General features: G+C 40.0%; 3 protein-coding genes across 3 annotated transcripts; 2 read left to right on the top strand and 1 right to left on the bottom strand.

The window, feature by feature from the left end:
* Nucleotides 1-1362: 1362 nt before the first annotated feature.
* Nucleotides 1363-3445, bottom strand: MELLADRAFT_75424 (uncharacterized protein; the record flags this gene model as incomplete). The annotated part of the gene is made up of 11 exons (XM_007413951.1): nt 1363-1477; nt 1538-1668; nt 1774-1877; nt 1942-1979; nt 2054-2087; nt 2183-2248; nt 2331-2585; nt 2665-2848; nt 2932-2995; nt 3108-3128; nt 3231-3445. The coding sequence occupies 10 exons, from the start codon at nt 3337-3339 to the stop codon at nt 1539-1541; spliced, it is 1005 nt and encodes a 334-aa protein (XP_007414013.1).
* A 3511-nt stretch (nt 3446-6956) lies between these two features.
* MELLADRAFT_109922 (uncharacterized protein) lies at nt 6957-9121 on the top strand (the record flags this gene model as incomplete). The annotated part of the gene is made up of 9 exons (XM_007414053.1): nt 6957-6993; nt 7272-7325; nt 7457-7552; nt 7639-8199; nt 8289-8375; nt 8462-8599; nt 8697-8828; nt 8899-8941; nt 9064-9121. 9 exons carry the CDS (start codon nt 6957-6959, stop codon nt 9119-9121), a joined length of 1206 nt encoding a protein of 401 aa, XP_007414115.1.
* Nucleotides 9122-16666: 7545 nt separating this feature from the next.
* Nucleotides 16667-17620, top strand: MELLADRAFT_66150 (uncharacterized protein; the record flags this gene model as incomplete). Its single annotated transcript, XM_007414054.1, has 1 exon — nt 16667-17620. One exon carries the CDS (start codon nt 16667-16669, stop codon nt 17618-17620), a length of 954 nt encoding a protein of 317 aa, XP_007414116.1.
* Between the last annotated feature and the right edge of the window lie 6102 nt (nt 17621-23722).

Here is a 23722-nt window from a genome sequence, read left to right as displayed (position 1 = left end):
ATAATATAAACGTTGCATTGGTGGGTTTGATTTGTAATCATGGCACATGATGATGAAGATGTACCTAAATGGTGTCTTTCAGTTGTTTACTTCTGTGCTGTTCAGATCTTGATTTAGAAATGATCAGAGGAATCAACTGAATAAAATGAATCACTGTACTTCAAAAGTTGTTGAAGTTTCTCAAGTAAACACACCTTTAGCATCCCAAGCAGCAATTATGATGAGAAAGATACCCAAAGAAACAATGCAGACATAGCTTGTTCTTGAAAAGACAGTGTTTCAAACATAGCTCTCAATGTCATTCTTGTTCCATGTTTACATCATCAAGTGACCCATGATAAAACTCAACTTTGTGTACTTTTGGTTATTGATATAATTAGTGCTCATATCTTTTAGCAAACAACCTTCTTGGACATATGTATGTGCATCCAGATCTTGATATTCATGATTCTACTACTAGCTTCATTGGCTATACTATGACATATAGATAGAGGCTTTCTCTATAAAAAGATACAGCAGCTGCATATTCATCATTGGTATAAAAAACCATAAGGTCATATAGCCATCAGAGTGCCCAAGGTTCAACAAGAGTCAAGATATCTAAAATATCCTTTCCTTGATGGCCCATCAACCGCAAAGCCTTTTGAAAAGAGAGACTTTTCATGACTGGTTTACAAGGTGAAAATAAGAAGAGAAGCAATGGTCTCATCATAGGTGATCAAAGTTTTATTCAGTGAGCTAATAATACCATCAGGAAATCTTATTTGGTTTTCATACATCCTGAATTTTTATTTCAGGTGATATGATTCATCATACCTCTGCCCATTTGAATTGCTTTGATCAGTACCTGCACACATGCTGACTTCATCTTCCAACTTATCTATACTATCTGCTTGAAATTCCACTTCTCATCCAATCTCATGACAATGTGTTGACAACACATTGTCATGATGTTTCCCCTCTCAATGCTCCTAATTTTTTACATCTTACCTTATATTTCACTTTACTAACATTAATCTTGCATCTTGAAGATAGATACATCCACTTCTTCCTTCTCTATAGATCATCCATATATTGTCCATTTCAAACCACATTGCATTATCCCTCCCTCAAATTCTAGTATCATTATTCTCATGCCTACCCCCACCAAGCCTTCCAGGTTCACAAGCTTTCCTACTTTTTTGATAAATTCATTTCATTGGTCTGATCATGTTAATTCACCTCAAAATGCTGTATATGTTGTAACTGTGCAAGTCTTCCACAGTGATCAGAGAAGTGCATACATAGGCTGGTCCTGGATTGTATATCCGGAAGAGATTGTATAATTTGTGCTGCATTGCGAAAATTCACTCCTAAATAGATAAGCTAGAATCAAGACACGATAGCCCTGATTTCATGATATGGGATGGCACTCTAGAGTACATTCTAGATAATACTACATACAAATATTGCAAGTAAAGTAAAAAGTAGTCACAATCTATTTCAAAAAAGATCAGTTTGAGCATGTCTAATCAGATCAAATTCATGAAGGACCCACTCTATTTATTTTCTGCATCAGCTACCAATTTTTCACATAAGTTCCAAAACTCTTGACCCAGCTTCCCATCGGGATCTTGCGCCAATAAACTCTTTCGTCCTACTTGCCCGTAGGGTACGAGGTAACCTGCCCTGTAATTTTCAAATCAAAGTCAGTCCCGTTGTTGCGCAAGTCAAATCAAGTTTATGATAGCTTTGCCATGATTATAAGGAATTTGATGATGAACATAAGCTCACTTCAAATTCTTTTGTTCAATTTCGAGGGATGTAGCAGCGTACAAGGACGTTTGCGCTCCTGCATAAGGTGTGGCAAATATCCATGTGTTGGTACAAAAGGCCGACTTTGAATGATAGGATCAGCGATCATACCAGTAATTTACGTAGACCCAAAATAATTACACTTACTATCAATTGCCCCATCACAGGGGTGGCTTTCACAATCCCTGGCATTCACAATCAAGAATATCGAATCAATGTCGGAAACAATTAACATGGTCTAACAATCCAGTAGACGCACCCCTTGAGAGTTCAGTGGCAACCACCCCAGGGTGCTGTCAAGATGTGAGGTTGTCATGATTTTGTGTTGATGCTCGAGTGCGTATAATGATAGGTAAGAAGAATCATATATCAGAAGGGAATGGCGTACGACAGAGAGGCAAAATATGTTGGTGTCTTGAAGTCTCTTTTGGAGCTCGTTTGTCAACAGTATGTTCTTCAAATATGCATCACGAGATAAGTATTGATTAGCAATGCTCATATTGATTTTAGTAGACATTATCCACAGCTGCACTCACAGTCAATTTGCTCTGCCCGTAACGTGTGCCGTTACTACCCCATTTTTTATTCAATCCCTCCAAGGAAGTAAATGATGGGGTTCCGGTTTGGTTATGAGCCAAACTAGAGAGATTTACAATCCGAACATGCGTATTATCGAGTTGCGAAGTCTTCTTTAAGATCGGCAAAAGAAGAGTGGTCAAAGCAAAATGACCAGTTCCGTTACAAGCTTGAAGCTCGATGCCATCAGGACTAAGCTCATAGGGAGTCGCCATCTGTATCAGAGTCAGCCAAGATCAGTCTCTTCATCATCTTTTGTACCATCAAGTTCCATCATAGCGACCCAAACTCAACTATTCCAGCATTATTGAGGAGAATGTCCAGTCGTTCTTCTTTAGCCAAGAACTCGTCCGCAGCCTTCTTAGCAGAAGACAAGATAGTAAGATCAAAGTAAAGAAATTCGACTTTGGCTTCAGGGACCTCCTTCTTAATCTTCGCGATCGCAGTCTTCGCTCGTGACTCGGTACGAGAAGCCATACTGGTTTTGGGTTGCATTGAAATAAGCTCTCGACTAGGATCTGGTGATGATAGGTGATGCTACATGAACTGTCGATCGCTCACTAGACTTTGGCACCACGCCGAGCAAGCTCGATGCAAGCAATTAGACCGATTCCTGTATTTCCCCCTATAGATGTTCATCGTTGAGAATGAGTCATAGGTGAAAGACAATCAGGGGGTTAGATGACTTTATGATCTCATGACAGAATCAGACAGAATTTGTTTAAAAGGACACCGACCAGTCACAATCGCAACACGACCTAGGATGATATTTGACACGAGAGTAGAAAGTCAGATTTCGATCGAGTCATGTTATTGTTGCGCTCAGAAATCGAATTTAAGAAAGATAGATCGATCCTCACCAGATTGGTCGGGCATCTGACTAGCATCCCAGCGTTGAGAGCGACAAAAGAAGTTAGCTTTAAGGTAACATTGAGCCGTATCCCATAAAGTGGCAAAAGCTTCAGTCATGATGAAGAAAGTCGATCGATTGGTTTGAGTTGTAAAATTCGAATCAAGTCAACTTCAAATGAAGATGGAGACTGTTATGATTTATAGGAATGAACCATTTAAATTTAATCCAAGACAAGAACTCTGTGGCTTCAGGACTCCTTTGTTGAAATACACAAGTCTTCCTGATTCCCCAACCACTCTGAGAGTCTGCGAGCGCAAACACACATGTGTCAAGCTGCTGAGCAGCTGTGCACCGCTGTGTTACGTACTCCTGCTTCCTGTACTACGTCCACAACCTCTTGGAAATCGAAAATTTTATACCGCTGAGCTCCTCGCCGTTCACCCTGATTCATATGAGATTCTTGATTCAGTTTATTTATTTCAATCTTCCACCCGATCCTCAGCAATCAAATATTGTATATTGCTCCAGTCAACAGGGAACGCACGTATCACTCAATCAAACAGCCCAAGCCGTATCTCGTGCTTGCTTGTGATATCATCAGGGGCAAACGATACATTCAGACTTTCCTGGGAAGAGCTCAGCACCATCACCTTGATGATGCGGGCATGCTACATTTAAATATACGCACTTTGGATGTTGAGTGAAGCTTGACTAAACCCAATTATAGACTGCCATTGTCTGTCTCGTACACTTATGCCATGTGTGTCCAAAGAGTTGAATACTTTCGTATAGCATTTCATGCTTCATGTTTTCTTATCAGTCAAATGCTTGGATTTATACAAAAGAACGTGTTAAAGGAAGACAGGAGACGTATCTTATAAACTACAGTGACACTTTTTGTCTTCAATCTGAAAATAAGCCTCCTAGTAAGTGGTACTTTTGAGTTTACCACAGATTTGAGTTCAGGGGGACGGCCAATAGGACACAGTTCGGAGCCATTTATCCTTCATGGCACTGGTGTAGCGTGCAGCCACTTTGTGATTATCTTATCACTTTGATCACGACCGATCTTGAACCCACACCAAACCTCTGAAAGAGTGTGCGCCCCATTGTAGCGAGGTGCAACTACATGGCCCAAATGTAAGGTCGATTGCCTAGCTACCAACTGAACAAAGGAATCTGCGATCAAAACACGGGTATATCTTTCGCTCTCGATCCTTTAGATCTGGAAGGATCAAAGCAACCAAGAGATCCAGCTCGCTATAGAAAGAGACAGATGGTACCATGATTTAAGAGGCAAAGTGGTTTACACTTATTCTCGTGATCTGAGTCAAACAAACGGTTCATACAACATATTGTATGAATTTAAAAATTGAGAAAGGAGAAGGTAGAGAAACCGATAGATTGCATTGAATCAATTTAGGAAGACTGAACAGTTATATGAAGTTCATCGCCTTTGTCTCGTCGTTTCAGACAGGTAAGCTCTTCTAGCTAAGTCTGATTATTTGAACGTATAACCAATCCCATAAGTCATCGTGTGTGAATGGTTGATATGAAAGAATCGGTACGGTGAAGGAAGTAAACGAGTGAAATCATAAACTTGTAGCCAGAGGATAGAGTATACTTTACGTAAACAATGGGGCCGCGTAAACAGTTACGCGTCTGATATCCTCAGCACTTGAAATAAAAACCTAACTAATCGCACATCTAGTATCCTCAGGACTTGGTGTAAAAGGCCTAAGGTTCAAAACAACCCAGTAGGCATATTGCATGTCTCCCCTTCAAAGAGAAATAGACGAGAGAAGAGATAAGTTTGATTCATATTCATCAGCATTGATGCAAGTATGATATCAAATTTCCCGATCTCGTACAAAACGATCCTTGATGATGGAATATAGCTTAGGCTCTTGAAAACATGAGCCACGATGAGAAGAAGTTCGCATTGAATTCTATAAAAGCAGCCTTCTGAATCTTGGTCAGATAAAAATTATGATCTAGGGTTCAAGTTGAGTCATCTCGTCGGAAAAGCCTTTGAAATGTGAAATTGGTATCTTGTAATTTTACCGACTGTTGGTATGATGGAATCAAGTTAGGTCTCCTTCATGTTGTAAATCTAGTCCATAAGCAAAGCCGATTTCATAACGACAAAACATGTACAAATGTTCGCTAGGTTGCCTACTCTGTATCATCAAGAAACACCTAAAAGGTCCATTTGTGTCCTAAGTCATCTTGTACACGACAAAGAACCTTCAGACCCCTAAAACTGTTCGCCTTCCTCTATCTCTCTCTCCGAATACCTTCATGGGCTTAGCAGAGAGTGATGACATTATCATCGGCCAATCATCCCAAGACCTTCTCGTCTTAAAACAAAAAGAAAGCAACAGACTTGTTCATTATTCAAACATTAGATGATATGATTCAAGTATGTCACTTGTTATAAATTGAAACCCTTTGAAGTTTCTTTCCCGCAAAGACATCAGAGACGACCAAAAACAATGCCAATGTTACAACTTGCAAGGTACGACTGCAGTGCTGAATCGTGAAATAAGACTGCGGCGCGACGAAGTGGAATCTTCAGCAGTTGAATAATCTACCTCTCTATATGAAAGTCTTAAGATTGAAACTGAAATAGAGAGGTGGAGGAAAGTGGAGGCACGTGGTGGCTAGTGGAGGCCACGGTGGAGGCACGTGAAGAAAAGGTGAGCTCAGAGGTGAAATCATTGGGGATGGTACATGATATTCATTTTTTATTTACACTAAAGTCACCTCTGAGCACTTGATAAGGAAGTCATCTTGATCAGTTGACATCCGACTTCTCGATACTAAGCTAGAGAAAGCAAACACAAAAAACAAAGGCACCTTTCTGAGATTCGTTCAGATTCCATTCAAAACACCAGGACCGATGCTCAAGAAACAAGAGTAAATGGCAAAGTCACAGACACTTGGAAGGAAGGTACGTAACGGGATGGCTGAGGGAAGGTGAAGGTGACTTTAGAAATTAGATGAATTAAGTGAGGATGGTAAGTGATTTGCAATTGTTATCCATCAGCAGGTTATCTCAGCGCTCATAGATGTTATCTTGATCAGATGAATTCCGAATTCTTCCAACCTGACGTCAAGAAAGTAATCAGGATAGAAATCGTAATGGATCTGATAATCGCAAAGTAATCAACCTTAAAATAAGGATACTTCCTTAAATCATTACTAGATGAAGGAACCCCACCAAAGAACTCCAAACACCACGCTCTGGACTCTACACCATCAAGCTTAGTATTCTTACCCCTCCGATCTGGTCTAGACTAAGTCAAAAAAAAATGAGTACGAATTGAAGTCGATTTTTCACTATAAAACGTCCAACATTCTCTCCAAATGTACGAAATCGTCATCCTTCAAATCTTACCCTTCGAAGTGAAACTATTAATTATAAATTTTATCCTCGTCGCTTTCTATTTCTTTTTAATTTTTCTTTTACTTGACGTGAAATAAAGATCGAGTTCTTTTCTTGTCTTTTTTGCGAACCATATCTTTTCTTAAGTCGTTATTAACTCATCCTTGACCCGTTTTCAATTCGTTCTTAAACCTTTCCTCATAACTCTCTTAGCCCTTTCCTCATAACTCTCTTGAACCTTTCCTCATAACTCTCTTAACCCTGTCCTCATAACTCTCTTGACCCTTTCTAACTCTTTACAAAGATCTATTTTTTAAAAACCTTGACAAAATGAGCTTAAACCTCATGATCAGCGCTCAGGATAGGAGCTCTCGTGTAAAGCGTGAGTCTTGAATCCTAAATTTTCATTTACTAAGGAAACTCTGGATCATATAGAAAATATATTGAATATTGTTTTGAACCTCCACATGATCGATATCGATATAGCTTCCAATTTACCGATGAGAAAACTACCTTCAATCAACTCTATATCCCCAGGAAGAGTGCCTCCAGGTGTTCATAATAATTTAAATCGTTCGTCAAGATCTTATTGAAACATTTTACTAAACCGGTAGAGAAAGCTAATGTTCTTCCATGCGACCATGGGCAAAAATCTTGTAGGTCGACCAGGTATGACGATGACTGATTATAAACTCAGTAATGATCGAGGACCCTGTAAGTCTATATGATCCGCTAGTTTATGCATCATTTTCCTCTATGCCACAAGACAAACGTCAATTCAAGAATACTGATGATCGAATTGCGTCTTTCTCTTTATTCTTCTGTTTTATTTGGGGTCTATGAAGCTCACAATACTATTACAATGAATAAAGACCAAAGAGTTTATCCACGTCCGAACCTACCAGTTTTCCACAAAACCGATGATGATAATAACAGAAGAGGTAGATACACAGTCTAAATCATTAAATAGTAAATTCATTTTCATGATAAAAAAACTGATTTGATAAACCATTTTGAAACAAAGTAGTCGATACGAAAGATAAAGGAAAATCAGTTGATCCGCTTGCTTTGCAAAGTGGCTTGACTTTAAAACTTAATGAAGAAGAAATCAAAGAAACCTGGGATCGTTTGAAAAGTCGTTTTATGAATTATGAACCACAACAATACGTGAGGCAAGCGGACGTTTACCATAATCCGAATCAAACAGACAGTGAAGGAGAAATAATCCACAACACAGGACTCGCAAAAATTAAAGAAAACCCAGAATTAAATAGATGGATGTATAAAGAGTATGATCAATCTGTTCATCTCCCGCACGACTTTTTAAAGGCATCTCTTAAGGATATTCACACGAATCATCAAGTAACGCCCACCGAATCAACTGGATCACATTGCCCGCATGCTTCCACTTCTGCGATTCCATATGGGGCTAATACTAGAGCAACATCCCCTTTGAATCCTGGTCCATCGACAGGAGGACTTCTTCGACCATCGTCTCAAATTATGAATTATTTTGATAATGAAGAAAACCTTCGAAATCTTCCCACGCTCCCCGATCTTATCGACGCGATTCAACGAGTCCTCTTAGGTGAGTTTTATTCTTTGATAAATTTTCATTGAAATTGATGAAACTTGAACTTTCTTGCATCGTTTTGCTTTTCCATTTCTTCTTGAAAGTCTGTGTCGACCCGGCATGTCGATGTAGATATTCAGGCTTGGTTCCTGAGCCTCTCACGTCGCAAGAACCAGCTTTCGTTAGTATGGGTAAGGAGAAAACATCAAAACTCAATTCAATAAGAAACTTTTCATTTTCTTTGTACTGATTTGACGATTTTTTGGGTATTCTTTAGTGATCAGAAGGACTTTAGACAATCCATTCATGTACGCTTCGATTCCGGTTGTAATTCAATTAAATCGCGAAAACCATGTAATGAATCCATACAAAGATTCTACAAGGGTTTCAGACCGACCCGTTATCCCTCAATCAGGTCAATAATCTTTCTTTTCGTAAAATCTTTTTGATAATACAAAGCTTAGACATTTATTTATTGATTTTGTTGGGGGGCGATTGATTCTTGGAAATAGCCTTGTTGGAGGTCTTTCATGGTCCAATTGAATATTTGAGGGTTGAAGGTTTAACACCTGATTTAATACCCCATTTGATTTCTTATTTTGATTCAAGTTCAAGACTCCCAATTGGTTTAAGCGCGAGATGGAGTAAGCATCTTTTATCTCAAATCGGATTTATGAGATCTCTCGAATTGACTTCTTGGTTATTGTGTTTCAGTGCACGTTCGTTTTGTTATCGTTGGTGAATTCGAAGGTAAAACGTAAGGGTTTTTTTCTTTCTTTCTTTATATATTATCCTTCAAGAAAAAGATATCAAACTATACAACTTAACTAATCGACTTTGGTTTTTCTTTTGCGGGGTTCATGAATTGAATTTTTATAGGCGCGAGTTACAACTTGAAAAAAGTATGAAAGAGTGTCCTATCTATTGCGTAAAATAAATAGTCTATTTTGATTGAATCTTCCTTTACATTTTTTCAAAAAAATAAATAAATACAAAAAAATGGTTTTTTTAAAAATAAATAAATACAAAAAAATGTTTTTTTTTTTCAATTTTCAATTTTTTATCAAAAGAAAAGATGCGATGTATCTTGTATGAAGTTTAACGTAGATTCAACTCTACTGATAACGAGAAAATGATGGATGAAGATACACTGAAGATGTTATAAACAAAAGATACACGTTTGTTAGAATTTTATGTTTGTTTGTTTCATTGAATAATAATAATTTGTTATATGTGACGTTTGTTAGAATTTTTTCGAGGTTTGGTCCAGAAAGTTGAATTGCAATAAGAATTCGCAGCTGCTGAGAGGACATTCCACCCAAACCTCGTCTCACAACCTACTTTGATTTACATCAAGGCGTTAGAGGTTATATCGCAATGTTTACATTTTAATCATTTTATCTACTACTACATAGGTCATTGGCGCCAAGCCGCCGCACAGTGACAGGTGAGACTCGAGAGGCACGTTCATTCCTTATGTGTATGTAACTTACATACCGCGCTTGCCAATTCCCTCAAAGGAGGATGACCAGGAAAACGCCTGAAGCTATGTTTCAAGGCATACACTGTATCTTGACAGCACTGCAAGTGTTTTAAGGGAGGGTGGTGGGAATGGGAGATACAGAGCAGTGAAAGGGCACAAGCTAATGGATTTTTTGTCACGAATTGTGATGTGTGATATCATACCGTTAAGACACTTGAAATGGTCACAATTTCTGACTCTTCTTCTCCTTGATCTCCAAGCTTCTCCAAGATTTAACTTGTCAACATCCAAATGCTTCCTTACAAAGGATGTTGCTAAGGCAAAGTTGAATGAAATCTTTGAGTCAATCATAGGACTTTGGATCAATTGATTCCTACCATGGTCAATCATGGATAAGTTGTATGTGACTAACACTGTTCTTAAAATCAACAACTTTTGAAAGATCTGTTGATTGGGGAAAAGTACCATGCCTTATGAGATGGAAACAACTGACTTGTTCAAATAAACTACAGCTATTCAGGAAATTCATGTCATGGGCGCACAATTTTTTCGTTCCCCCCCCCTAATACAGCCGCGCCGCGCAGCGCAGCACAGCTAATCCGGACCGGCAAGTAGGTCAACCCCAAACCCCGAAACACCTGAGACGTGATCTTTCGGAACCATTTTTTTTTTTGGCAATTTTATTCACTCAGCATCCCATCCTTCACATCGCATCCCGGCGTCTCCAACCCCTAGGTCCGTCATCCACTCTCCCCATCCTAACAACCCAAGACACTGACCGTTTCCGAGTGCCTTCTAGCTATGCGTACCCGACCATCGAAATACGATGTCGGCATCAAGGTCCTCGCTGTGCAATACCTCCGCGACGGGAAAACGATTGAACACGTCCGTCGCCTCCTGAAGTCGCCAGTCCACCGCCGCACTATCTCACGATGGCACTCATTATATCGACAAACCAAAGCAGTGGTTAACAACCCTGAAGAGTACGCACGTCTTGGAAGAAACACCGCCCTGACCGACGAAGACAGAGATTTTATTCTGGAGCTTCTCGAGGGGGACCCGGCTCTGTACTTGGACGAATATCGGTACGGCGTTTATCGCCGTACCGGGAAGTGGGTCTCGTTACAAACCTTGTCAATGGACCTTAAAGATCGACTGAACTTGACGCTCAAGAAGGCTAGGACGGTGCACCCAAATCAAAGTGCGTCCAAGCGAGCTAAGTTTTTGCATGCCGTGGGAGCGTTAACGCCCAATATGCTTGTATTCTTGGGTACGTCTTTTGTCTGTTTGATTTCCGCTGCGCCAAGCGCATTCTAACTGTGCAACAGATGAGTGTTCGGTACAGGAACGGTATCTCGGTCGACAGTATGGCCGTGCCAGAAAAGGCATACGGACCAGCCGAATTCCTTGGAGCAGAGGAGGGAAACGATTCTCCCTCCTCCCGGCTATATTTCGCGGTGGAGTGCTCGCTGTGGATTGCCAAGAAGGCAGCTACCTCCGGGAAGACTTCGAAAGTTATCTCAAACATAGATTGGTGAGTTTTCTCTCTCTACTTTCACCATCCTGAACTGACTTGGTCCTTATGTAGTTTCCGGTAATGAACCCGTATCCTCAAGCCAACTCAGTGTTGGTGATGGACAATGCGCGGATCCACCACGGGGGACGCATTGCCGAGATGGCGGAAGAGCAAGGCATACGGATCTTGTACCTCCCACCGTACTCACCTGATCTGAATCCCATCGAAAAGGCCTTCAGTGTCCTTAAATCTTACTTTCGCCGAACTCAACTGCTCAAGCAAGCCGTTGCGGATGAGAAGGAATATGTGATCATCGATTCAACTTGGAAGTTGTTTACCGGGGCTCTGATGCATAAGCTATATGCGGTTTGTGGTTATTGGTTGTAGGGGATGTAGGGAAAGGGAATTTGTCTCAGTCTTTGATCGATCTCTAAGTTAGGCCGTTTTGAGCAATACATACACGGCTCTTTGACCAATACAATGTCCCCCAGTCTAAAAACAATCCAAACCCAAGTCCCTAATTGAGCATTACCAAGTGAGGTCCCAAAAGTTTGACATTTCAAGTCGAACTCCTTGTCCCAAACCAAAAAAAAAAATCAACTCTTTGGCGGACACAAACAGCCAAAGAGTTTTTTTGGGTTTTGAAAACAAAAACAAAATGTTCAGGATACTCGGAATGACCCAAACCATGACCCTTGCTACTGGAAAGCAGTCACATCCTCACACGGATTGTGACTTTTTCACAGTCGGGTCTCTCTAGGTTCATTACTTAAAGTCAGGTCTCTAGGTGCTTTGGGTTTGAATGGTTTCCAAAGGGAGGTTTTTCAAAGCCAATCAAGGGGAAATATAGCGCACAGCACTGAAAAGCGACAAATCTCCTTTGTCGAGATACCTGAATTCCCGTGACAGTTTCTAGAAGTGAGTCTCAATCACTTCTCGTCACAATACCTGAAACACTAACCTGAATTCCCGTGACAGTTTCTAGAAGTGAGTCTCAATCACTTCTCGTCACAATACCTCAATATTGGTGAATCTTCATTTGGCTGATTTAAGAACCTGGTTGAATCGCGGAATGGCCTTTGAAATATCATCGGCGTGAGCGAAGGGTATCCCCATGCTCCGGAAGTTGGCAAAGGAATAGGTCTGTTGGTCTAATAGTCGTCCGAAGTCGTTGATGCCTTCTTCGGCGAGGATGTCGCGCGTCTTCTTCATGTCAGGAGTAATCCCGGCGAAAGCCAAAAACTCTTCAAAAGGAGGAATGGTGGGAGGTGGTGACAAACGCAGGCGAGCAGGCACAGGGGCCACCTCAGGCATTGACGAGGTGGCCATGGGGGGTGCACCGAAGGGAACCGTGGGTACTGGGGGAACGAATCCAGCGGGGGCAAACGGCTGACCATAGTAGTTATGGTGAATAACCGCACCGGTGGCAGGAGATGGTTCTGATTGAGTAGGAGGGATCAAACCTAAGAGTTTGCTCTTCTCCTTCTCGTAGTCTGCCACCGCTACCCACTTGAACTCAGGTCGCTTGACGGGTGGGTTGACCTCATCGACGCCGGGGACCCCGGCGGCCTATTAGCAGATGCCGCAAGAGTCAGCTATCCGAGGTCCAGGAAGAAGAAATTCATCAAATAACTGACCCAATCATCTGCCCAAGTTCGAATGCGAGAAGTGTTGAGTAGAATGATTTGACCTGGGTCTCTTGGGTTTGTCACACTTGTGATGTTCTCCCCTCGCGAGAAATCCTTACTGAAGCGTTTCATCAAAGCTCGCAGGTTGTGTTCGCCATCTTGGAGGATAGCAGACTGCAGATGGCATAATGACAAAGTCAGTTCGCAGTCTGGAAGGTATCAAAAACATCTTACTTACCCCTGCAGAAGAAGCAGCCACAGACGCTTCACCTTTGGAGTCTTCTGAATCCGAAGGGGGGGCGTTGCGTTTGCGCTCGTTTTCAATGAAGCGATTGGCGTTTTTGGTGACCTTGGGGTTTTCGTGGATGATTTTAAAGCCCATGGTGGTAGAAGGAGGTACGAGCTGGGCAGCGTTCATGAAATCAAGATAGGTAAGGGTGTCCTCAACTACAATCTTGGTTGCCTTTTGTTTTCGATTTCCACTAATGAAGCCTTGAATATCGATCGTCTTGTCAAACCAGGCGTTGGTGAGGGATTCAGAAACCCCAGGCAATTTCTTATCGCAAGCTTGGAAAAGTTTCAATTTGAATGTGACAAAGGGGATTTTGGGGTTAAGAATCGTGAGATTGATGGGCACTTTCGTTTGATAATTTTCGTACTTAGGTACGGGTGTTTTGATCTTCGTCTTGATAGCCCGGGTTTTCCCGGCCGGTTTCTTACGTTTATTATTGTTAGAGCTTTCCAAATCCAATTCAGGCACTTGCTGTTGCCAGAAGTTGAAGGTGACTTGGAATTGGCAAGCAGTAATCGGTTCAAGAGGCTTCAACTCGATAGGACACGTATCAAGGCCAGTATCAGTCAAGGTATCTAGATAAAGAGCAGAGTACGAGGTCAGTTCCTGGGGTTGCACATGGGTGAGAGAGGGTACAGAACAAGGGGAGCTCCTTACCTAGGTCGTCGTCTAACTGCTCAATTTCATCTTCTCCATCCAAGACCATATCTAGCAATGAACGAGGAGGCTTTTCAAAAGACATTGAAGCTTTACTTGGCTTGAGGCTTGCCGGCAGTGAGGTAGAGACGGTGGCAGGTGAAGCGAAGGGCGTGGCCTGTGACATTCGATCCGTATCCAAAATCAATGGATTGATGTGAGGGTTGACAGAGCCAAGGCAAGAGGATTGAGATCCGCTCGGGGTCGAGGCAGGGGGACTACGGGCGAAAACCTCGTTCATTGACGGAGTGACCAGGGTGTTTGAACCATCAGCTGTTCTGGACGCCTTTAAGGGGGATGTTGCCAGCAAATCGCCTCTCGCCGAAGATGGGGGGGTGACAGTGTTAGGCCACATCAAAGAAGTCGTATTAGCGATTCCGGCACTGGGAGACCGTTTGAGGGTGTGAGCCAATGTCACATTGAACTGATCAATAAAAGGCTGACTCACGTTGGTGTAACAACACTCTGAAGATGGGCAGCTTGATAGCTGCGAGTGCGCATTGCTCGGCTCATGACATCGAGTCGCTTATCGGCCGGGGACCTAATGAAACGGACAAACATTAAGGACAATCATTAAATCAACCAAAGTTTCACACAGCCAGAGAAAGGATTGAAAACGCAAAAACAAGGCATCCAGATGAAAAAATACGCACAAGGGTACTTGCAACAGTTTTCTGTTGCCCATAGTGCTCGAAGGGTAAAAATGAATCAATCGGAATCTCAGGTAAGGGTTATGGTTTTGTTTGGCGAAAAAATGGGTATCAGTGACAGCAGCACTTGAAGGGAACCCCGTGAATTTATGCGATTTGGCGAAGCGGTCAACCAGTGGTTGAGGACATCGATCTGGTGAGGTGGCTTCCCGTTTGGTTTGCGGTTGCGTGAATGACTGGTCCACAGAACTAGGCAATCGGGTGAGGATTGAATTGTTGAGGTCCATATCAAGATCTTTGTTAGATGTGGCTTCGAGATGGTGGATGTTGGGTTGAATGAAAATGGGGGGAAAAGGTCGAGGGGAACCAAAGCTATCCCCTCGTTGGTAGCGCCAGTAAGGGTAGTGGAGGGTAGTGGTATGGAATGGCCAAACAATACCAAATAATCCCGTATGGCCGGTTCAGAATGACCTCGGATGCAGCCGGATATTCGAAGCCACAGGGTCATACAGCTCTGCTGCGCTGCGCGGCGTGGCTGTATTAGGGGGGGGGGAACGAAAAAATTGTGCGCCCATGACATGAATTTCCTGAATAGCTGTAATTGGTCACACCTCAATTTTTGATACACACCCAAAGATTCTGGTGACCTCTAAAGCATTGGAAGATCTGAGAGCTTGACCAAGCAGAGGATATTTTGATTTTATCACCCCCAACTTAGGTAGCACTGTCAACATATTTACCTTGAATTAAAATCTCCAAGGTATTCTTGGAATCCAAACCTTGGACAGAAGTTTTCCAAGGTTTCAATCAAAAGTAATTCTCAGTGCCAAAAAATGCCTTGGATCAAAACCTTGGACAAGGTCTGTCCCAGGATTTGCCTCCAATTATCCCTCATATTTCTCAACTTAAGGCATCTATGTTGGCAGTGTAGAGGGGAGTAGATAAGCTTGGGGAAGATGATGTAAAGAGATTATGAGTGAACTGAACTCAAGTTAATATAGTTTGATCATCTTTTTGATTCCATACTTGTATTGCCTTGCAATGCAAATCTTGAAATCAACTTGAAAAAGCATTCAATCTTGGCCGCTGTGAGGGGTGTACCACATTTGATTGAACCCATCATTTGATATGAAAAGATTAGTTTCCAAGAGGAAAAGAAGTTGAAAAAATGAAATAAGTGCTCACCTACTACAATAATATGATACTTAGCTGACTTGAGGATAGGAGAAGCAAGTTGAAGGAAAGTAGAAGAAGCTGGTCTGGGTGCAGTTGGAAATAGTCCAAAAAGAGATTCTGATGATTGATATGACTGTTGATAGAAACTGATAGTCTTCACACTATCTCGGATTTTTGAGTCGCATGATCAAATGATATCCTGATTTGACGTCGCAGTGTGCATTGCCCGGGATCCATGATTGATTCTGTTCTGATTATGATTATGATATATGTTGGTGATTTCAATCCGAATGGCTTAAGCCATGATGATGAGGCTGTTCCATGAATTACAATGAACCCTTAGTCCGATCGACTGATGATGAAGATATCTAGCAAAGATTGCATTTGAAATCATTTGGATTCTAATCATTGGATTATGTCTATAGACCCTTAGTCATGAAGCGATAGAGATGAAATCCTTACCAATCTTTCTTACTGTTCTTTTAGTGAATGGCTTTGTGATCAATTGAGTCTTATGATTCGGATTCAAAGTGAGCTCAACTGCATAAGCCGTGGGTCTTGGAGGTGATCAATACTTACAAAGTATTTAAACTGAAGTCACTTTGTCTGAAAAGAACTACACGAGCAATTTGAACAAGAAAGCAATGGGAATTCAACTTAGTCATGATCATTGATGATGAGAAGAAGATTGCAAGGAATTTAGAGTCAAATGATTCAAATCTAAAAGTTGATCTGCTTACCGTTCTCTCATCATCAGCTGACAGCAGGCTGTAGTTTTGAATTCGGTTGACCATGGTATTGCCACCAAAGTTCCAAAGGCTGGCATTATGTTCGATTGATGAGTTCGAATTTTGATATATCTTTGAATCTCAAACTTTCTTCGAATTTTCCTCAACACATCATTCTTCATGACTCAAAATCAGTCTTACTCTAGCCTTACTCTTACTAAACCATCTTTGTGAGCTCAAATATCAAAATCGCACCAGAAATATCATTTTATCTTTATAATCTTGATGTCAATGTTATCACTAATCCAGTGAGATGTCCAAGAATCACTTTTCATCGAATTCTGAAGGAAATGATCAAATTCAAATCCCATTGATAACTTCTTCGCCATCAAACCTTACACCACACCAATCTGAACTTTGTCAATCTCATGTGACCGCTCAACTTTCACTTATGAAGGAGCTTTCCCCTATAACTGCTAACACTGCTACTGCTACTGCTACTGCTACCACTGATTCTACTTCTGCTTCTTGTACTCGTCCTCTTACTTCTCCAATTTCAAATCCATCCGTCTCATTAAATTCATATCAAGTCCCAGAAAGTGATTTGATTCAAACCAATAGTATTAGCAACACTATCAATCCTATTCAAAATCATGATCATAATAATAGTCATTTACCTTTAAACCATCTAACTACTACTCCTTGGCCTTTCAATACATCAGCTAACAATCTAGCACATTCTCTGAACCTACATCAGCCCACTCATTTCACTTTTCTAGGAAATCATACTTCATCCAACTTTTTACCTTATCAATTCCAAATCCCTCTACAGCCACCACCACCCCCAATCCCACCGAACCCTCATCTTAATCGGAATTATCAACTTCAAGAAACAGATCAAAATGTGAATCATCTCAAAAGGCCACGTTTGAAATCTACACCTGATTCACTTTTATTTTCGAAACCATCAAAGCTCACTAGAATCGAAACAAACTCTAAAGTTGAACAAGAAGCTAAAGTACCATTCTCGAATCAAAACCAAAGTACTTTTCTTAGAAATCCAATTCCTAAGCCAATCCAACCAAGAGGTTTTCTCAACGAATTCGAAATCACTAGTAGCCCAGAACAGCATCTATTTGAAGTTCAATCTCATCATCAACTTGATGAATCGATTCCTACTTCACCAATCCAATCAAGTTCAAAATCTCTCATTCAGAACCAAACCAATGCTGGACAATGGAAAAGAAAAATGACAGAAGTGAATTGATTTTATAAACTCGAGTCTCGTTCTTTTCTTTCGTTTGTTTCTAATCATCCTTCTGTTTTGTTTGAATTGATTCTATTCAGAAAAGACGAGAACAGAACCGAAGACATCAAAGAGCTTATAGAGAAAGAAGGGATGTAAGTCATCCCTTTCTAAATCCATCGTCTATATATGATTATATATAGATATATATCATTCTAATTACTACAGAAATAAATACAAAATAAACTTTGCGAATGTTGCTTTTAATTTTCAATCAGATTTTTTTTTCTTTTGGGGATTTTCTTTAGCTTGCAATGAAACAAAAAGACGAAGAGATCACTGGATTGAAAAATGAGGTCAATGATTTAAAAAATCGAATTGGAAAGTAAGTTGAATTGATTGCGTTTTTTTTCTTTTTGAAAAGGAATCTCTAACATGATGAAATCATATCATTGTTCTAATCTTCATGGCCAAATCAAAACGTTTTAAACAGTCAAGATAAATCATCCACTTCGCTTCAATCGAATTCAAACCGATCAAGACCATCACAAAGTTCATTAACTCCATCAACTTCAACTCCAACTTTAAATCAAAGACCTTTACGATTCAATCCATCAACTTCTTTCCAAAGACCATCAACTTATCCAAATCAATCATCAGAATATTTCAATTTACCTCAAATCTCAAATCGAACTCAACCATTACCCTTAAGAGTAGGTGGTGGGAATCCATCCATCAATCATCAACATCAACATCAACATCATTCATCAATTCCTTCTTCTCAACCTCTTTCTAATCGGCTTCATCAATCCCGTCTTCCTTCTCCTCCTGATCATAATAATTCTGATTTATCTGATTAAACCTTTCGGTTTGTATGCTTATCATCATCCCATCAATTTTTTATGAAATATTGTTTTCATTGTTAAGAAACTTTTCATTTTTTTTAATTTGGCTTTTTTGGGTGCATTTGTTTATAAGGTTCTCATTTTGTAAAATTTCTCTTTGTTTAAGCTTGATGTGTTTTTTTCCTCTTTTTTTGGGTGTTTGTGATTTGATTTCTTACAGTTGTAACATCAAATTTATATCTCTAATCATGGATCAATCATCATTATTTGATATCAAAAACTAATGTTAGGAGGTTGAACTGATCATTGATCTGCAACACCATGGATGTTTTTATGCCTTCTTCTATAGAGTTTTCACAAGCTTTTGAATTCAAATACCGATCGTACCTCTTCGATTCATTCTTATCAGATGCGGTTATAAATCTGTAAGATGTGAATTTCAGACAAATACAAGGTGTCCTCTGACATATGGCAATGCAGAGGAAGAAGGAAGAGGGACCCCAAGGCCAAGGGAGCATGGTAAGGGCTTTTTGGTTCAACACATGCAATTTGATCATTTTGTCTGGAGACCAATACCTTGTGGTCACCTTATATGGCCGCATGAAATGCTGCCAACAAGTGAGCTTATTGAGCACCCAACCTCAGGTGTGACATGTAATTTTGACAACCATAAACCAAATGTGAGAAAGTGATAGAAAATCAACCTGTGCCTACTATTGCTCACTTTGAAAATACTTTATTGAAGGTGTCAAAAAGGCTTCCTGAGATGGATATGAGCACATTCTTGATTGTTAACAAAGTGATTTGTATTCTGATTGCTATAATAAAATGTAAGGAACAAAACATGCCAAAAAGATTGGGTTTGTATATTTATCAGACCAAGATCATGCACATACTTATAGAAAAATCTTGTCAATAGGGGGACTTATTGAGCAAGACATGTAATAAGAGACATAAATCTTATTATAAGTGAATTACATGTGAATTACATATGGTATAAGTAATCTTGACAATAGTAATTAAAGGTATAACCTGAAAAGAATATAAAACCATGGCTACTAGTACTACTACTAATTCCAAAAGAGCTTTGTTGAGGTTGTAAAAGGACTTTTGAGTATGGCCATGAACAGATTGTTGATTGTCAACAAATTTATTTGTGTTTGATTGATATTTTGTAAAGGTTATGAGTATTATAAAACAAGACAAGAATAAAGGGCTTATATCTCGGTCAGAACAAAAATGATGTGGAGAACAAGTAATAAACAGACTACCTAAAGGAGACTAATATAAGTAGCTCATGTGAACAGATAGCCCGTGATATGTAGATAGGGCTGTGACCCGACCCTGTGCGTCCATGGCCGGGACCAGGGCCAAATTTAGCCCTGAGTGCGCCTGATGACCTCTCAAAACTGCTCAGGGCCAACCAGGGCCAGTGGGAGACTATGTAGTGTGAAGGTGCTTTTTGGCAAAAAAAGGGTTGGCACCCCAGCCGGTTCAAGCGCCCGCGCTGCCTGAAGCGCCCACAGGGCCATATTCAGCTGTCATCAAGCAAGCTTTAGATGCCCCAGGGCGCGTACTGTCAGCTCTGTGAAAGTTGTCAGGCAGTGTTGGCCGGGCAGAGCAGGGTCCAGGTCACAGCCCTATATGTAGATGATCACATACAATCACATATTACATAGAGGTCCACATGCGTAATATACTACATTAGTGTGTGTAATCTGAGTCCCATGTGAAGCTGATTTCCCTGGGTACATACTTCATTATAACAATTTATCATTTTAGCACATAGAACCCCAAACTTCCCTTAATGGTGTCCATCACATGTCACAGAAGTCAGTTTTAGGGGATCAGCTCATGGGTTGGGTTCCCAAGGAGTAGATGTGGTGATTAGAAAAGATTGCCATCATATATATCACACCAGATCATCTTCCAAGCTTATCTGTGAGTAATTTGTGGGTTGAAGAATAGATATGTTTTCAGTATCAATTAAAAAGAGAATAGTAGGAACTATAAAGAAGTAGAGACAGAAGATATAACTGAACATAGTAGAGAAACAGTTGATATGTATGTTGGACATGTAATTGATCATTACATGTATTTCTTTCTTTGTGAATAGATTATATGCTTGGGGCTATGGCCCTGCCCGGGTGCAATATGGCCGGCTTCAGGGCATCACCTGACCCTGGAGGGTCTCCTGGGGCTCCCAAGGCCAAGCGCAGCTGACCTGTGGCACGTAACACCTACCTTCAAGAGATCATTGGGCAAGCTTGGGCAGCCAAGGACAGGGCCAGGTCATATATATGCTACTGGTCATAAGAATACATTTAATTATGGGATTACATGTAGTTGCTTGATATTTGATTAGTCATTAAAATTGTTATCAAGGTGATAGGCTGCTGCGGAGGCTTACTCCCTTTCTGACAAGACTAGTTTAAGCAGATCATGTGACCCTTTACTCTGTAATCTGTAAATGATAACAGGTGAAATCTACATAAAGACTTGTATGTCTAATGGATTACCTTAACATGTGTAGTCTTGGTTCCACATCTTGCTGATTCACCAGTTTCATCTACTGTATAACTATCTCTTACCTTAGCACATAGAGTCCGATAAGTCTCTCAATGGTGTTCTGTTCATCATGTGCCAATGGGTTCTGTTTTAGATGATCAGCTACTGAGTTGGTTTCTCAATCCAACTTGGTTGTTTGAACTTTGACTACGAGTGGCCATTGAAAACAACATCATTGAACATATTACCCACCATCATCTTTCAAGCCTATCTGTGAGTAAGTATGGGCAGCAGTAAGTATCTTCTTAATATCATGTGAATAGAGAAAAATAGGTTATTTCAATGTTTTCAGTAATTAAATATTACTAGTGATGTTACTACACATATTTGTTGAATTACATGGAGTTGATTGATATTTCATTAGCTATTGAATTTGCTAGTAATACCAAGGAGACACGCAGCTGAGGTGCCTTATGCACTTTCTGTCAAATGCTATTCCAGATCAGACTTTGGGAAATGCACAAAAAACACACTAAAGGTATTCATCAGGTAGGTCATCATACCTTTTCATCATGAGATTTACCTCTTGAAAGTTTGGGGATGCAGCTCTCTTTCCAACCTGATCAGGCTCATATATCACCTTCAATGTTAGGTTCAGAACTCAATTCAAGATGAGAAATGTTTTGACTCAAAATAAAATGTGTTGTACTGAAGTACAACAAAACTTGCACTCAAATCAGTGGGTAATGGGATTGTGGAGGCCCCAGGTTGGTGTTACAAGCACAAGATTCCATTCTATTTTGACTCATGAGAGGGGTCACCCACAAAATCTTGAGTGCACCAACATACTGGCTCCATCACTAGGGCCAAACTAAAGCATGAAACAAAAAGTGGTTTTTTCATGGGGAAATGCATTGCATTTGAAGAAAAAAGCAGTTGGAAACACTTTATGAATATAAGTGAATGTGTATAATTTGTATCTTTATTTACATGTACATAATTGTACTCAAAGTTTGGGTATCTCTGAGTATGATCTTGGTTTGCAGTTATGAGGTCATTGAGCTGTTTACCACCCATTTAAACTACTTTCCATTATGTTCATCATTGTCAAAAACATAATTTTCCACTCCCTACCTTATTGTATCTTGTGTTCTATATCCATATGAATTACTGCTAAGAGTTATAATTATCACAGTCATAATTATAGATTCCATCTAAAAACATTTAAATGTGTGATGGCAGCTGTGATTATGAAGCTTTGAAGGCTATTAATGAGGGCTTGGAAGCCCTTACCACTGAATATTGATCAGTAAATGGTTCTGTTGATAAAATAATGGGTCGGGTACAATTGTCAAATTCAAAGACCTTCCCTTATTTGTCTCAGAGCTGGTATCAGCAATGATTCAAGTTTGCACAGCTCACTAGCCAGTAACTGGGGTCATGAATTGGTTCCTATTCTTACTCACACACAAATTAATAATAAACAAAAGGCCAGGGTCCTTTTGGATCCTAAAGCAAACACTCATCCTAAAAATAAAAAGAGGTCAAAACAAGCATATATAGTGATTTGGTCTTGAATGATGTGTCTTCAAATTTTGATGCAAAGACATGTGAAAAGAATGAGATTTATTTTATGGAAAAAAATCTGGGTCCTATGTCAAGAGAACACTGTACTTGAATTCAAGCATAACCCTCTTCTCATACTTCAAGTGTAACCTGCTTCTCAACATCTACAAAAGGATATGCTTCTGCTTTATAAAACCCTTTTATTGAATTTAATGATGGTGTCAAGCCATCTGACTTTCCTGACCATTTTTCAAACAAATTATAACAAGGGAATTATGCAGATTGATGAAAATTGAAGGGAGAATATTTGGTTTTAAGAAAGGCATGGGTCCTTCTCTCTGGGTGGCAGTCCTTCTATCACATGGGTCCTTTTCTTCTCAAATTTTCAAAACACTCAGGAATGGTATGATTGCTTTGATATTTTTCTGGAAATTCATCTAGGTTTCCTTAAATTGTTATCCAGATTTTTCCTATATGCTGAGCTAAAAGACAGATTTGTTTTGTGTGGTGGATTTTGATGCTTCTCTTAATGGGAAGGTTCCAACCAAGAAAAAGTTTCCTTTTCCCATTGGAATCATGGTAGTCTTTCAATTATTATGACTAAATACATGCAAAACACTTTGTGTGGCATGACTTTTATTGATTTATAAGTGGTCATCACCAATCCCATGCTCCTTATTGATAGAGATCAAATCTTCAATGCCAAGGTTCTGCTGCAAAGACTCATAACACTCATCCATTCAATAATGGGATGTGGTGCAATTTTGTTTTAGCCAGAACCTTGACTATTACAAATACAATGATGCTTGTAAATTGATACACCTTTGTCTGGTTTTTTCTTCTGTTTAATTTCTATACACTGTTTTCCAAGGAAAGTTTTATTTGTCATATGGGTTCAATCTGACTCTTAAGTGGTTTGCAGAAAATTGAAGAATGTAGAAAACTTAAAAAAGGATGCAAACTTGTTTGAGGAGAAAAACAGATCCCTACTTGAGTTGGTATTTACATTTAGTTGATTCTTTTTCTATCATAGAGAAGTGGCCTGACTTTTTTCCCAAGCAACTGACATTCCAGTTTTTGCCTTTGAAAAACTTCTTCAGCTTGGATTTCTGTAATTGATGGAATTATGACTGGTTTCAGCTTCTCTTAGAAATTTTCACAAGGCTATGTTTGGAATGGACTCAAATCTGATTGGTTCTCCTCC

The sequence above is a fragment of the Melampsora larici-populina genome, assembly GCF_000204055.1.
Source record: "Melampsora larici-populina 98AG31 unplaced genomic scaffold MELLAscaffold_40, whole genome shotgun sequence".
In the NCBI taxonomy this organism is placed as follows: domain Eukaryota; kingdom Fungi; phylum Basidiomycota; class Pucciniomycetes; order Pucciniales; family Melampsoraceae; genus Melampsora; species Melampsora laricis-populina.
This window is presented reverse-complemented; position numbering and strand designations above follow the sequence as displayed.